Source organism: Sphaerodactylus townsendi, linkage group LG07 (assembly GCF_021028975.2).
Source record: "Sphaerodactylus townsendi isolate TG3544 linkage group LG07, MPM_Stown_v2.3, whole genome shotgun sequence".
In the NCBI taxonomy this organism is placed as follows: Eukaryota; Metazoa; Chordata; class Lepidosauria; order Squamata; family Sphaerodactylidae; genus Sphaerodactylus; species Sphaerodactylus townsendi.
In genome coordinates, this window is record NC_059431.1 from 121,439,592 (window position 1) to 121,452,916 (window position 13,325).

The following is a 13,325-nucleotide window of genomic DNA, read 5'->3' on the forward strand; positions in this document are numbered from 1 at the left end:
CAGTTCGTGGAATGTTACCAAGGCCAGGCTGGCCGAACAGAAAACACAAATCAAACCACAACCTTACAATAATTCCAAAAGCTGGAACACTCCTGAAAGCTGGTCACTGAAATGAGCCCCACCCCCACCCTGGTCACTGTTCCCGTTGCCATAATTCTGCAGATAATAGGAAGCTTCTCCTCAACCCCAATCTCCCCTCCTGCAACTGAAGCTCACAGATCTCATCTTGCCCTCTCAAGCAAGAGAAGTTTCAGTCCTCAGTTTAAGGAACCATCATTTGGAAGTTAATTTCCCATCCATCCACCCACCCACCCACCCACCCAAAGTTGTCGTCTTCTTCATTCTGGCCATTGAGAACACTGAACATGAGGCTTTTTCAACCGATCCCGAATCAGAGGCTGGAGCGAGATGCCAGAAGTGGGTGACTGCACATCACTAGGAGCTGGGAAATGACTCTGTTCCTAAAGTAGCTAAGGCATGCTTATGCCCTTCTCTCCTCAGAAAGAAAGTGGGGGGGGGGGCAGTGGGCCAGACAGTGAACCCCCAAAGTGGTCCAACAGGCAACTGCCCCCTTGGCCTCTTGGAAGAAGTGGGTGGAGATAGCTCTAGAGATGCTTTGGCCCCAGGCCATTTTAGGGCTTCCCAGGTCCACACCTCCCAGAACAGACTGACTCTGGAGAGAGACAATGAGGGTGCCCCGATCCCACGCTGGCTGCCACACATGCTAAACCAGCTGAAATTCTCAATGCTCACATCTTGTTTGGAGGATACCAGGCACATCTGACAGGGGCAGGATCCACTTTCTCTAGCAACAGCCAGGAATGTTGATATTGCTTAAATTCAGTGGCACTGGTGCAGTCCTCCCCTCCTGCAGCTACCCTAACTCTACGGCTGCCATTGCCAGCTGGGTTGGAAAATGTCTGAAGATCTGGAGAAGGACTCCAGCATGGGATAATGCTTGGGAAATGACCTCAGCAGGATATAACAGTACAGAATTTACCTTCCGGAGCAGCCATTTTCTCCAGGGAAACAGATCTCTGTTGTCTGGAAATCAGTCATAAAGCCAGGATATTTTCAGGCCCCACTTGGAGGCTGGCACCCTTATTCCCATCCCTCTTGGTCACCAGATCCATAGCTCTGAAGTCAGGGAGTGCTGAAACACCAGGCCTCCAAGAGCCAGAAACCGTTGGCTTGTCAACATATCCAAACCCCAGTAGATGCTCTCCAAAAATGACAGTCAGGTCCTTCCCCTTTATCCCCTTTCCTCAGAAGTCCAGAGCTGGAGCCTTTCTTACCTGGAGTGAAGTGAGAATCCCCCATGCCGGGTTCTGTAAGTAGGAGACCAGGATCGCGGCTGACTTTGGATTAGCACTTCACCGTGAGTGATGTCATCCGCAGAGACCTCTGGTTTGGAGAGGAGAGCCAGGAGGACGTATGCTAGCGCTTCGGGGTTTGAGGATAATTCGGATTCCTCTGCAGAGAGAAGAGAGAATGGAATGGTTACCGGAATATGGTACTTTAGGGTTCCCGATGATACTGGTTGTAATTAATATTTGTCTGATGGAAAGTGAATTTTATTTGTGTATGCCAGTCAATGACTGAATAAATGAATAATGAATACAGAGGTGACTTCAGTAGGCTCCACTTATGGCCAATCCATGCTGTCCAGTACAAAACATAAATATAGTTGTTTCAACAGTATAGCCTTACAAACAAGTGACATCATCATTATCTCTGTAAGTCAACAGTCACTAAATACAAAGAAGAAGCCTTAAGACAATCTCTAAATTTACAGGACTGGTCTTAAGTTCAACAGTACCCCAGTCACAATTGGAAAAAGATTGACGGACTAACTGAGGCCCCTTCTGCACATGCAGAATAATGCACTTTCAATCCACTTTCAATCCACTTTGCAGCTGGAGTGTACTGTGCGGAATAGCAAAATCCACTTTCAAACCATTGTGAAAGTGAATGGAAAGTGCATTATTCTGCATGTGCGGAAGGGGCCTGACTGATGAAATATTCACAAGCACGCTGGCAGGTGGCTGGACCAGTGCGCTGCTCCTCACTCATCCTCTCAATGTGCCCATTTGAGATACAACGGGCGTGTGCAGTTCCAGTGTCACAGCTGGCAAGACCAGGCTCCAAGGAGAAGCGGCCATCCTCAAACGGAGAGTGTGATGATGTTGGCATTCCACTGGATACTCTGGGCCCCCGGTCTGAACCTCTCACTGTGATAGGAGGGATAATGACCATGTTTTTATGAAAAGAAACACTTCCCGCAGCAGCCCGAAGCACAGAAGGCCACGAGGCAGATTCCCCCCTGGCTGTAGCCCTGACAAGGCTACGGAGGGGGAGGAGGAGGAGGACATCTCCGAGCCGATGCATTTTTAGGAGCTTAAGCCACATGCTCAGAATGACACCTGGCATGCTCGGAGGAAAAGGCTAGCATTCTTAATGTGGCAAAAACTAGGCCCAAAGAAGGCAGGCTGGTAAAATACAATGAGGTGCCTAGTGAATACAATCGTCCTTCATACCTTCAGCCTGCACGTTTCTCAGGAGCTGCTGCCGTGTTTCCATGTCGCCTGCCAATGTGAAGGCATATGCCAACAGGGCTCTGGGATAGGCATCATGCACAGAACTTAAGTTCCTCTTCAGACATGCTAAAGCATCTTCCACCATGGTACCCTGGGGGGGGGGGGGGGGAGAGATTCTGTTAGATTATGAGAGCCAGCATGGTGTAGTGGTTAAGAATGGTGTACTGTAATCTGGAGAACTGGGTTTGATTCCCCGCTCCTCCACGTGAGTGGCGGACTGTTATTTGGTGAACCAGGTTTGTTTTCCTGCTCCTCCACTAGAAGCCTGCTGGGTGAGCCTAGGCTAGTCACAGTTCTCTCAGAACTCTCTCAGCCTTACCTACCTTACAAGGTGTTGTTCTGGGGAGAGGAAGTGGCCCTCCTACACATGTTTTATTTCAGCTCAACCAGGTTTTTAGCAAAAATGCTAAACCAGTGACTTTTTCCCCGAAGACACTTTGAAAACATTTCCTGCTTGCTGTGCGGGGAGCAGAAGATGTTTTATTTTTTCCTGCCCCCCACCTGCCATTGTTCCTTTTAGTTGCCACTGAGCAGCTCACACCCACCATTTCCTGCCCTCTGCAGGAGGCTCTGTGCTGCCACCATTTGCAGAATGTTCCCACGGAGCTTCCTCTGCTTGCAGCATCATCCGTGCATCATTTCAGCGTATAAAGTTCATTAATAAAGTAAATTTTCCCTGGAGATCCTTTGCCTGTGTCATTTTTTCCTTTTGTGTCAGACCAGCAGCGCAATCCCACCTCAATCCAGTTGGAGCCGGAGCTCATCCACAATGGTAAAGGCCAGCCCAGAAACTGGACTGGGAGGGATCCAACATCTTTGTGTCATCCAGGAAAATCTGTAGCTGTTCCACAACCGCTCTCTCAATTACCTTACTCAGGAACGATAGATTTGAAACTGGGCTGAAACTGGCCAGATCCAAAGGATCTTAAAAAGTGGGTGGACTACTGCCTCTTTTAACCACCCTGGAAATACTCCTTGCTCAAGAGAAAAGTTGATAATTTTCAACAGGGGGTCCCGTAGCACTTCCTCACTGGCCTTCACCAGCCAGGATGGGCATTGCTGAAGGGGACAAGTAGTGAATCAAGTAGCAGCCAGAATCCTATCGACGTCAGTGTGGTCAAGCAGTCTGGATTGGTCTAAACAAGGACCAGAAGGCGGGCAAGGGACCTCTAGTTCACTTACTGTATTAAATGTGGCAGGAAGGTGGTGGTGGTGGAGAGATGAGATTTTATATGCGATAAAGCTCGCAAAACCCTCACAACTCAATGCCAATTCCTGAGTTTTGGGACCTGCATTCAAGGTCGTAAGTGTCCAAATTATCCTAAACAACTGTTCGAGATGTGTGAGCTCGCAGTGGTAGTGGCAAAAAATATTCTTTTCACCTCCTTCACTGCACTGTTGTAGGCTTTCATGAGTGTCCTAAACGAGTGTCTCGATTCCTTGTCACGAGTATGCCGCCACACTCACTCCCATTGTCTTAGTTCCTGGTTAGTCCTCCTCAGCTCCTCAGTATACCAAGGGGTCGATTTGGACCGGGGACAGAGAGGACACCGTGGTTCAACAATCTAGATTGCTTCAGAGAGCTTGGTTTCCAGCTCCTTATCAGCTCTTCTAGAGAGTCTTCTGCAGGTGGTGACTCTCACAGGATGTTCTAGAACTCAATGGAGTCTGTAAGTCTCAGTGGGCGGGCCCAAATATGCCTGTCAACTAAGGGGTGGGGGTGGGGATAGCAATTTCAATCCAGACCTTAAGAGTGAAGTGTTCGGACCATGGCACTCTGTCTATAGAGGATAGGACCACATCCACACCTGCCCCACAGGTCAAATGCAGAGAGTGACCTCCTTGATGAGTGGGGCCCTCGATGTTCATAAGGGAGAGACCTAGCATCGCCATCGATGGCACTAGATTGCCATTGATGGCACTAGATCACTGAAGATGAGGTCGAGTTGACATGGATATTGAAGTCTCCCAACACAATAAGTATGGGAAACCTTAATGCCCTCCAGGAGTCAGTCAGTGCGCTAGGTGACTGGTACACCAACAAGACAGACAATCTCTCCTCTGAGTCCCACTGAAGGCCTAAATACCTTATATACTCGTGTATAAGTCTACTTTTTCAGCACATTTTTTGTGCTGAAAAAGCCCCCCTCGACTTATACACGAGTGAGGGTCCCACTTTTATTTTTGTGTGGCGTTCCCCCTCTCCCTTCTTTGCTCTCTCCTGCCTTCTTCTCTACCTTCCCCTTTTCAGCTGCTTTCTCTGCCTTCTCCTTGGCGGCGGCCGGCCCCTGGCTCTTGGCGGGCGACAGCCAGTCGACCTGGGTGAGCTGGACAAGCTGCGGGTTGGAGAGGTCGGTGGCAGAAACCTTGGGATTGGTGAGATGGGGGGTCAGTGGCAGAGACCCCCAAAAAGCGCCCGACCGAATCTATTCTTATTTTTGAATTTTACCAGTAGCTGCAGCATTTTCCACCCTAGACTTATACTCGAGTCAATACGTTTTCCCAGTTTTTTGTGGTAAAATTAGGTGCCTCGACTTATATTCAGGTTGACTTATACACGAGTATATAGGGTACTCTATGCCAATGATCGGTGGGACAGGGGTTGCTCGAAAGGGGATGGAATCCCAGGTGAGTATTGTCAGGCCACCCCCACCTCTGTGTCCAGATTGCCACAAAGCTTGGATGGGTGAGCAAACTGAGGGCAACAGTTTCCCCTTCCCTCACCCAGGTCTCTGTGACACATGCCAGGTCCATCTGCCGTTCCTCAAGAAAATCCCGGAGAACAGCAGTTTTATTATGGATGGACCTGGCATTTATCAACAACAGTGACAGAGCAGCATTATTAAGTCCCATCCTGCCACCCCCGTGCTGCGGGATAGGGCGCAGGCCAGACAGAAAGCGAGCAGTACCGTATCTCACTCTCTGGCTATAATATGGTCTTCCTCTAGCGCTATATTTACCCCACCCTATAGTCACTGGGATCCCAGATCCCATTTTGGCCTCCACATGGGGAACAATACACACAGCTCAAACCAATATTGCACATGTCCCTCTGCATACACTGATGATTAAAAACCTAGTGTTTAAAGTCTAATGTTTAAAACCTATCATTTAAGTCACCCTCATCCCCCTCAGCCTACTCCACCTGCAGCACACAGTCTTCGCCAGATCCCTCTGCTAACAACAGGAAAGGATATCCCTCCCAAAACAGGCCCACAATGGGCGGCACCCTCGTGCCACTGCCCTTGGGCTGCTGCTGTGGCAGAAGTAGCTGCCAGGCCCCACCCCTCGCAGGTGTTTCCACTGAGGTGAGAAGGACTGCCACACCCTCTGGCTGCAGGCTCCAGCTCACCAAGCGCTGCTCTCAGTTCTCCTGGTGGCACAAGGTGGAGTGGTCTGGCAGGCAGGGTGGCTCCATGTCACTCTTAAACCTTCTCTTCTCCAGACTTGACATACCCAACTCCCTAAGCCACTCCTTGTATGACCTTTGACCATTTTGGTCGCCCTCCCCTGGACCCGTTCCCAGAGGTGTACCAGGGGTAAATGGTGCCTGGAGACAAATTGTCTCCAGGACGCCCCCCCAGGCTCTGCCCCCCACCACCCTAGCTCCACCCCCTGATGCACCCAGGCTCCACCCCCCACTGCCCTCAACCCCACCCATATCACCATGGACATGGGCAAGGTCTAGGGTGCCCACCTCCCCCCCAGACTCCCCCTGCTGGCTGGGCTCCCAGCGGGCAGCCGGCAGTCTTTTCTGACCTCCCCTCCGTGCAGGCCAGAAGAGACTGCAGTCCCGGCCTCAGAGATCTGCTTTTATAAGCATTGAGGCTGGGGTGGGGCTTGGGGAGCAGGTAGGGACTTTCTGCTGCCCAAGCCCCACCCCCGGCCTCAGTGCTTATAAAAGAAGGTCTCCGAGGCCGGGACTGCAGTCTCTTCTGGCCTGCACGGAGGGAAAGAATCCAGAAAAGAACTGCCGGCTGCGCCAGCTAACAGCACTTCAACTGGTAGAGAGAAAGGAAGGGAAGAAGTGGCGTTAGAGGTGTGCCCAGAAGGCAGCAGGACTTCCTAACCCCTAACCCGGGGTTGAGGAATGCAAAAATTATGAGGCAGCAGGACTTCCTGGTCATGTGGGGGGCCTTGTCCCTAGGTAGATACGCCACTGTCGGTTCCAGATTGTCAATATTCTTCTTGAATTGTGGTGCCCAGAACTGCACTCAGGAGTCCAGGTGAGGTCTGACCAGTGCAGAATAGAGTGGTATTATTACATCCCTTGATCTAGACATTATACTCCTATTGATGCAACCCAGAATTAGAATGAAGAAGAGCTTGGATTTATATCCTGTCATTCTTTCCTATAAGGAGTTCTAAAGTGACTTATAAACTCCTTCCCTTCCTCTCCCCACAACAGACACCTTGTGAGGTAGGTGGGGCTGAAAAAGTTCTGCAAGAACTGAAATTGGGCCAAGGTCACCCGGCAGGCTTCATATGTAGGAGTGGGGACCAAATCCAGTTCACCCGATAAGAGTCCGCAGTTCATGTGGAGGAGTGGGGAATTGAATCCGGTTTTCCAGATTAGAGTCCGCCGCTCTTAACCACACTAGTTCTCTACAATACAAGAAAGGGCAGAAGAAGACTCACGTTCTTGTCGAGGTGGAGCTCCAGCAGCCCGGCTGCCACATACGCCGTCAGCGAGAGCTCATCGTCCACTCCACCCTGTGGGGGAAGGGAAGGGGAGGCACACAGGAGTTAAGCCAACCGACAAGAGATCAATCTCTCCTCTCCTCCTGCAACTTGCTTTATGAAGGGCTGCCCTTGGACCTGCTTTATAAGGTATCAGCAAACCTGAATATTACTGGCATGATTTCTGAATATTACTGGCATGCTTAACATCTGGATTAGATATAATACTACAATTAGAGTATTATATCTAATACCTTCGGGACCGCATTACCCCATATGTCCCTACCCAGCCTCTGCATTCCGTAGAGGCCAATTTGCTGGTGGTTCCTGGCCCCTCAATGATGCGGCTGGCCTCCACTCGGGTCAGGGCCTTCTCAGCCTTGGCCCCTGCCTGGTGGAACACTCTCCCTCCAGCTGTCTGGGCCCTGCGGGATCTTGGTGAATTCTGCAGGGCCTGTAAGACTGAGTTGTTCCACCGGGCTTTTGGAGTGTCCAGCCGCTGATTGAAGTGCCCCTTCTACTCCTCCAGTTCGGAGTTCCCTTTGCCATCTAGGGGACCCACTTTCTTGTTCTGTTTCCCCCTCCTTGGGAGGGTTTAATTGGGGTTTATTGCTGACGCCATCTTTATTAAATTTACTGCTGTGTTTTAAATGTTTCAAATTTTAAATTTATTTTAATTTAATTGGGGTTTTGTTTGTATATGTTGTATGAGGAAATTATGTTGTGCACCGCCCAGAGCCCTCCGGGGGTAGGGCTGTATACAAAACCAATGAATGAATGAATGAATGAATGAATGAATGAATGAATGAATGAATGAATGAATGAATGAATATGATGTTATACAGACCACCCCCCAAAGCAGCCATTTTTTCCAGAGGAACTGATCTTCGGTGTTGGGCATGGAAAGAGCCAGCACAGAAGACACGAAGTTCTCTGGACCACATCATCGCTTAAGGAGCGGCTCTCGGTCCATCTGCCAAAGAACCATGCACACACTCACCTCTGGTCTGAATCAAGAGGTAAATGCTTTCGACCATGCACATGGGTAAGGGGGGGTTCTCGGGTTTGAACCCCCCATTCATGTCCGAAGCTCCGCCCACCCGTTTGTGGGTTTTTAAAATGTTTTAGTGCTTTTCGGTTTTTGGCCGGCAGGGGGCGCATTGTTTGGGCTAGCAGCACCAAACTTTCAGGGATTGTTTGGGGGACTCTCCTGATGATACTACCCAGGTTTGGTGAGGTTTGGTTCAGGGGGTCCAAAGCTATGGACTCCCAAAGGGGGTGTCCCCATCCCCCATTGTTTCCAATGGGAACTAATAGAAGATGGGGACTACACTTTGAGGGTCCATAACTTTGGACCCCCTGAATTCTCTTTTACCTAAACCTGAGGATAAATATCAGGAGGTCTCTTAATGATTTCACCAGGTTTTGTGAAGTTTGGTCCAGGGTCCAAAGCTATGGACTTCCAAAGGGAGGTGCCCCATCCTCCATTGTTTTCAATAAGGAGCTAATAGAAGATGAAGGCTACATTTTGAGGGTCCATAACTTTGGACATCCTGAACCAAACTTCACCAAAGCCCTGGGAGGGATCACTCAGGAGAGTCTCTTATTGATAACACCTAGGTTTGTGAAGTTTGGTTCAGGAGTCCCAAAGCTATGGACTCCCCAAAGGGGGTGCCCCCATCCCCATTGTTTCCAATGGGAGCTTAGGAGATGGGGAGCTGCACGCTTTCGAGGGTCCATAACTTTGGACCCCTAGGTCAAACTTCCCTCTCAAACCCAGGTGAGTATCTGTGGGAGAAGACTCCTAAAGATACCCTGAAAGTTTGGAGTGCTTCTAGCTTAGCATGCATTGCACCTGACAGCAGGCACCCCCAAATTTCCCCTAGATTCTCCTTTTTAAATCCCCCTTGTGGTTTCAAAGGAGGTGATCTGAGTCCTCGGATTTTACCAAGAGAAGAGAAGAAGGAGTTTGGATTTATATCCCCCTTTTCTCTCTCCCTGCAGGAGGACTCAAAGGGGCTGACAATCCTCCTGCCCTTGCTCCCTCACAACCAGCACTGACAATCCTCCTTGCCCTTGCTCCCTCACAGCAAACACCCATAGTAAAGAAGTGGAAGGTGGAAGGACTGAGAGAGCTCCAGAAGAGTGCTGACTATTAAGGTCACCCAGCTGAGGTGGTGTGGGAGTGCCACAGGAGGCTAATCCTGAATTCCCAAGATAAACTCCACAACTCCAGGCTGACAGGCTGGAATTAGAGCCGGTTCCTCAGATCAGAGTGCACCTGCTGCTTAGCCCACTCACACGCACTGCTGGCTTTATTACCACCATCCATTAAAATGGTCTGGTCTTAGCTTTTATACTAACAGTTACCTGGCTAAGCGTCCGTGGTGGTGAAGGAGATGGAGGTGACAGAAAGTAGCATCAAGTTGGAAATGACTTCTGGTGACCTCTCACGGGGTTTCCAAGGCAGTGGATGTTCAGAGGTGGTTTGCCATTGCCCGCCTCTGCAGAGCAACCCTGGACTTCCTTTGTGATCTCCTAGCCAAATACTAGCCAGATCAGGCCCTGCTTAGCTTCTGAGATCTGGTAGGATCAGGCTAGCCTGGCCCTGGGCTCCTTGATAACCCCTGGAGAAGGAGCAGCAGTGGCATAGGAGGTTAAGAGCTCATGTATCTAATCTGGAGGAACCAGGTTTGATTCCCAGCTCTGCCGCCTGAGCTGTGGAGGCTTATCTGGGGAATTCAGATTAGCCTGTACACTCCCACACACGCCAGCTGGGTGACCTTGGGCTAGTCACAGCTTCTCGAGGAACCTGTCCTTACCCTACCTACCTCACAGGGTGTTTGTTGTGAGGGGGGAAGGGCAAGGAGATTGTAAGCCCCTTTGAGGTCTCCTGCAGGAGAGAAAGGGGGGATATAAATCCAAACTCCTCCTCCACCTTCTCCTCCTCCTCCTCTCATCCTCTCCACCTCCTCCTCCTCCTCCACACTCTTCTTCTTCTTCTTCTTCTTCTTCTTCTTCTTCTTCTTCTTCTTCTTCTTCTTCTTCTTCTTCTTCTTCTTCTTCTTCTTCTTCTTCTTCTTCTTCTTCTTCTTCTTCTTCTTCTCACTCCCTGTTCCCATGCTTGGCCTTCCGTCAGGAGGGGCTTGGGTGCTGGGTGCACCTGTCTCACCCAGGGCCACGGAGGGCTGATCCTTGAAGAGAACCTGCACTAAGGCCAGGGGAAGAGGCCATTTCGGGTTTTGGATTTGGGAAGGCATGAAAGCTAGCAGAGAGCAGACACCCCGAGGGAGGGACGTGCAAGGCCTTAGCCAATTGGCCATGCTGGCAGGGGCTGATGGGAATTGTAGTCCATAACATCTGGAGTGGAGCAGTGGAGAAGAGCAGTGGGCCAGAAAGGGCTGAGGAGCTCTGGTTTTTCTTTACAGAGGGCTTTTCTCAAAGCCACATCTTTTAAACAGTATATTTTAAACAGGGTTTTTCTCTTTTTTCTCCTTGTCCTGGGGCTGCTGATTGGTGGAGGCTGCACAGAGAGGGGTGGGAGCTTCTCACATTTTTAACATGCTTTCAGTTAGTGCTGGGAATTTGCGACTTCTCACATTTTTTTAAATCTTTTCAGTTGGTCTCATCTGGAACCAACCCAGAGAGAGGAGCAGTCAGGAGGAAGAGAGCAGATGAGGCCAAGAAAGGGCTGAGGAGCTCTGGTTTTTTTCTTTAGAGAGCTTTTCTCAAAGCCACATCTTTTAAACAGTCTTTTTAAGCTTGGTGAACACTAAATAAGAACATGTATTTTAGGGATAGTAGAAGGAATTTATGAGAAACCTTAAGAGGCACAAATTGGAAATCCCAGTATTTGAATATCCTAAAACAAAATTAGATATGAGAGGCAGGGAAGCTCCTTGGGGGGGGGAGGAGGGCTTTCCAGTGGTTTTTGCACTGAGAGTGTCACATGTATGACTATCTGCCACTAGGACAGAAGTCATGGGTGTGCCCTACGCTTCTGTGAAGCTCCACTGGCCACTCAAAAGGAGCGATAATGCGTTCTCTTCGAAACCAAAGGTGGCAGATACACTGGCCAGCTGAGGGGAGGCAGAGGGGCAAGCAAATGAGGCTTTCCAGGGGACCTAGCAGCGAGGTCCCCACTCCCAAAGGTGACATCTCTTTAGATGTCATGGAGAATGAAGTCCTGAAGAGGACGGAGGAGGTGCCAGTGGAGATTCTAGAAGGTGAGGAAGATGCTCCCTTAGATGGGACCCTTCCTTAGCCTGGTGGTCAAGATATCCTCTACGCACTTTTCTGGGAGATACCTACCTCAGGAGAATTAGAGGTGGGGAGCTCCTTGTGAGTAAGGTGATTCGATCATTAGGAATATAGAGAAGTTGGGTTTGTGAGAGAGCGCATTATGATGACAGCATGGTGACTTACCTGCCTGAGTGCAGAAAGGTTGCTTGGATGCTTCAGCGACTTACAGTCCCCTAGATAGAGCTGTTAGACAGTGCTGGGGTGGAGTCAGCCGGTTTGTGATCCCACATTGAAGGTACCAACTGACATTGTTAGAAATGTAGCAGGAGGGTTCCACCAGAAGAAGCTAAAATTTAGGCTGCTGGAAACAGGTTAAAATCCAGGACCCCCCCCAAAGATGGTGGCATTCTCAGAAATACTACCTGATGTTCCTTCCCACATGAGCGCCAAGGCTGAGATAGGCAAGCGGAGGAGATACAGGTTCTCCAATGCATTGTGGATGAGGAGAAGGTGAGATTGTAAGGCAGTGAGCCAGAGGGTTTCCAGCTTTTGTCAGGGAACTGAGGAACAACAGCTTTGGGATACAAGGCAGGAGAAAGCGCAACCTGTACAAAGCGGGGACGAGGCTTCATCTTAAGCAACAGAAGGAACCAGGCTGCTGGCAGGCTCCAACATTAAAAGGTGGCAGAACAGCTTTTAAACTGAATCGCTTGGGAGAAGCCGACAGGAGCTAGGGTGATTTTGGTTAGGAATACAAAGGGTCCATAGGAGGCAGACAAGAGGGAGGGAGTTTTCTAAATCAACCATATACAAGCGAGGGCATGGCGAAATGTGATAAGTGATAGTGTGTGCAAAGGCTAGAGGAGCAAAACACATAAAATCCCCAGGTTAGGGACAGAGGCAGTGTATACAAGTGTCTCTATGCTAATAGTAAAGAAGCATTCGATCTAAAATCCCAGGCCCTCAAGCTGACAGGGCAGTATATAAACCTAAAAGTATAAAATAAATATAAAATAAATAAAAATGGGAGCTGAATTACAGAGTTTTGAAGGGAGGGACATTGATATGAGTGGGCATCCCACAGAGACATGATGGAATGAGAGGAGGGAACCAGTGGGATGCTGTTATCCCAGGTTACAGGCTCTACAGGAAGGATAGGACAAGGGCATATTGGGGGGTGGGATGGCCCTCTACATCAAAAGAGAACATAGTGTCACATAAAATAGACAATGCACAGGGGAGCTGATTCCTCTACAGAAGCACTGTGGATATCAATGCCACCAGGGGTGAAGCATAGTTTTAACATTAGGAATATATTATCGTCCCCCTGACCAAAGTGCACAAGAGGATTCTGAGATGGAAAAAGAAATTATTATTATTATTATTATTATTATTATTGTGTGTGTGTGTGTGTATTATGTGTGTGTGTGTGTGTGTGTGTATGTATTATTGTGTATGTATTATGTATGTATTATTATTATTATTATTTTATTAGACTTATATACCGCCCCATCCCCGAAGGACTCTGGGCGGTGTACAACATATAAAATACAATATAATTTAAATAAATTAGAGAGGCCAACAAAAGCAAAAATGTCGTGGTAATGGGCTATTTTAACTATCCCCATATAAACTGGAAAAATGCATGTTCAGGTCATAGTAAGGAGAGAACATTTCTGGATATGCTAAATGACTGTGGCTTAGAGCAGATGGTTGTAGAACCAACCAGGGGAGAGGTGATCCTAGATCTAATTCTATGTGGGACCCAGGACCTGGTGCTGAAGGAAGTCAGTGTTGTTGAGCCGA

The 13,325-nt window shown here is 49.1% G+C and overlaps 1 protein-coding gene across 1 annotated transcript in view; it reads right to left on the reverse strand.

Moving 5' to 3' along the window:
• The window catches only part of LOC125437089 (alpha-2-macroglobulin-like), a 121,745-nt gene that overhangs the window by 14,355 nt on the left and 94,065 nt on the right, over positions 1-13,325 (reverse strand). The window contains exons 28-30 of the mRNA XM_048504457.1: positions 7,236-7,310; positions 2,538-2,688; positions 1,296-1,473 (exon numbers count right to left, since the gene is read on the reverse strand). Of these exons, the coding sequence (XP_048360414.1) occupies positions 1,296-1,473; positions 2,538-2,688; positions 7,236-7,310 (404 nt within the window). The remainder of the gene's footprint in view (positions 1-1,295; positions 1,474-2,537; positions 2,689-7,235; positions 7,311-13,325) is intronic.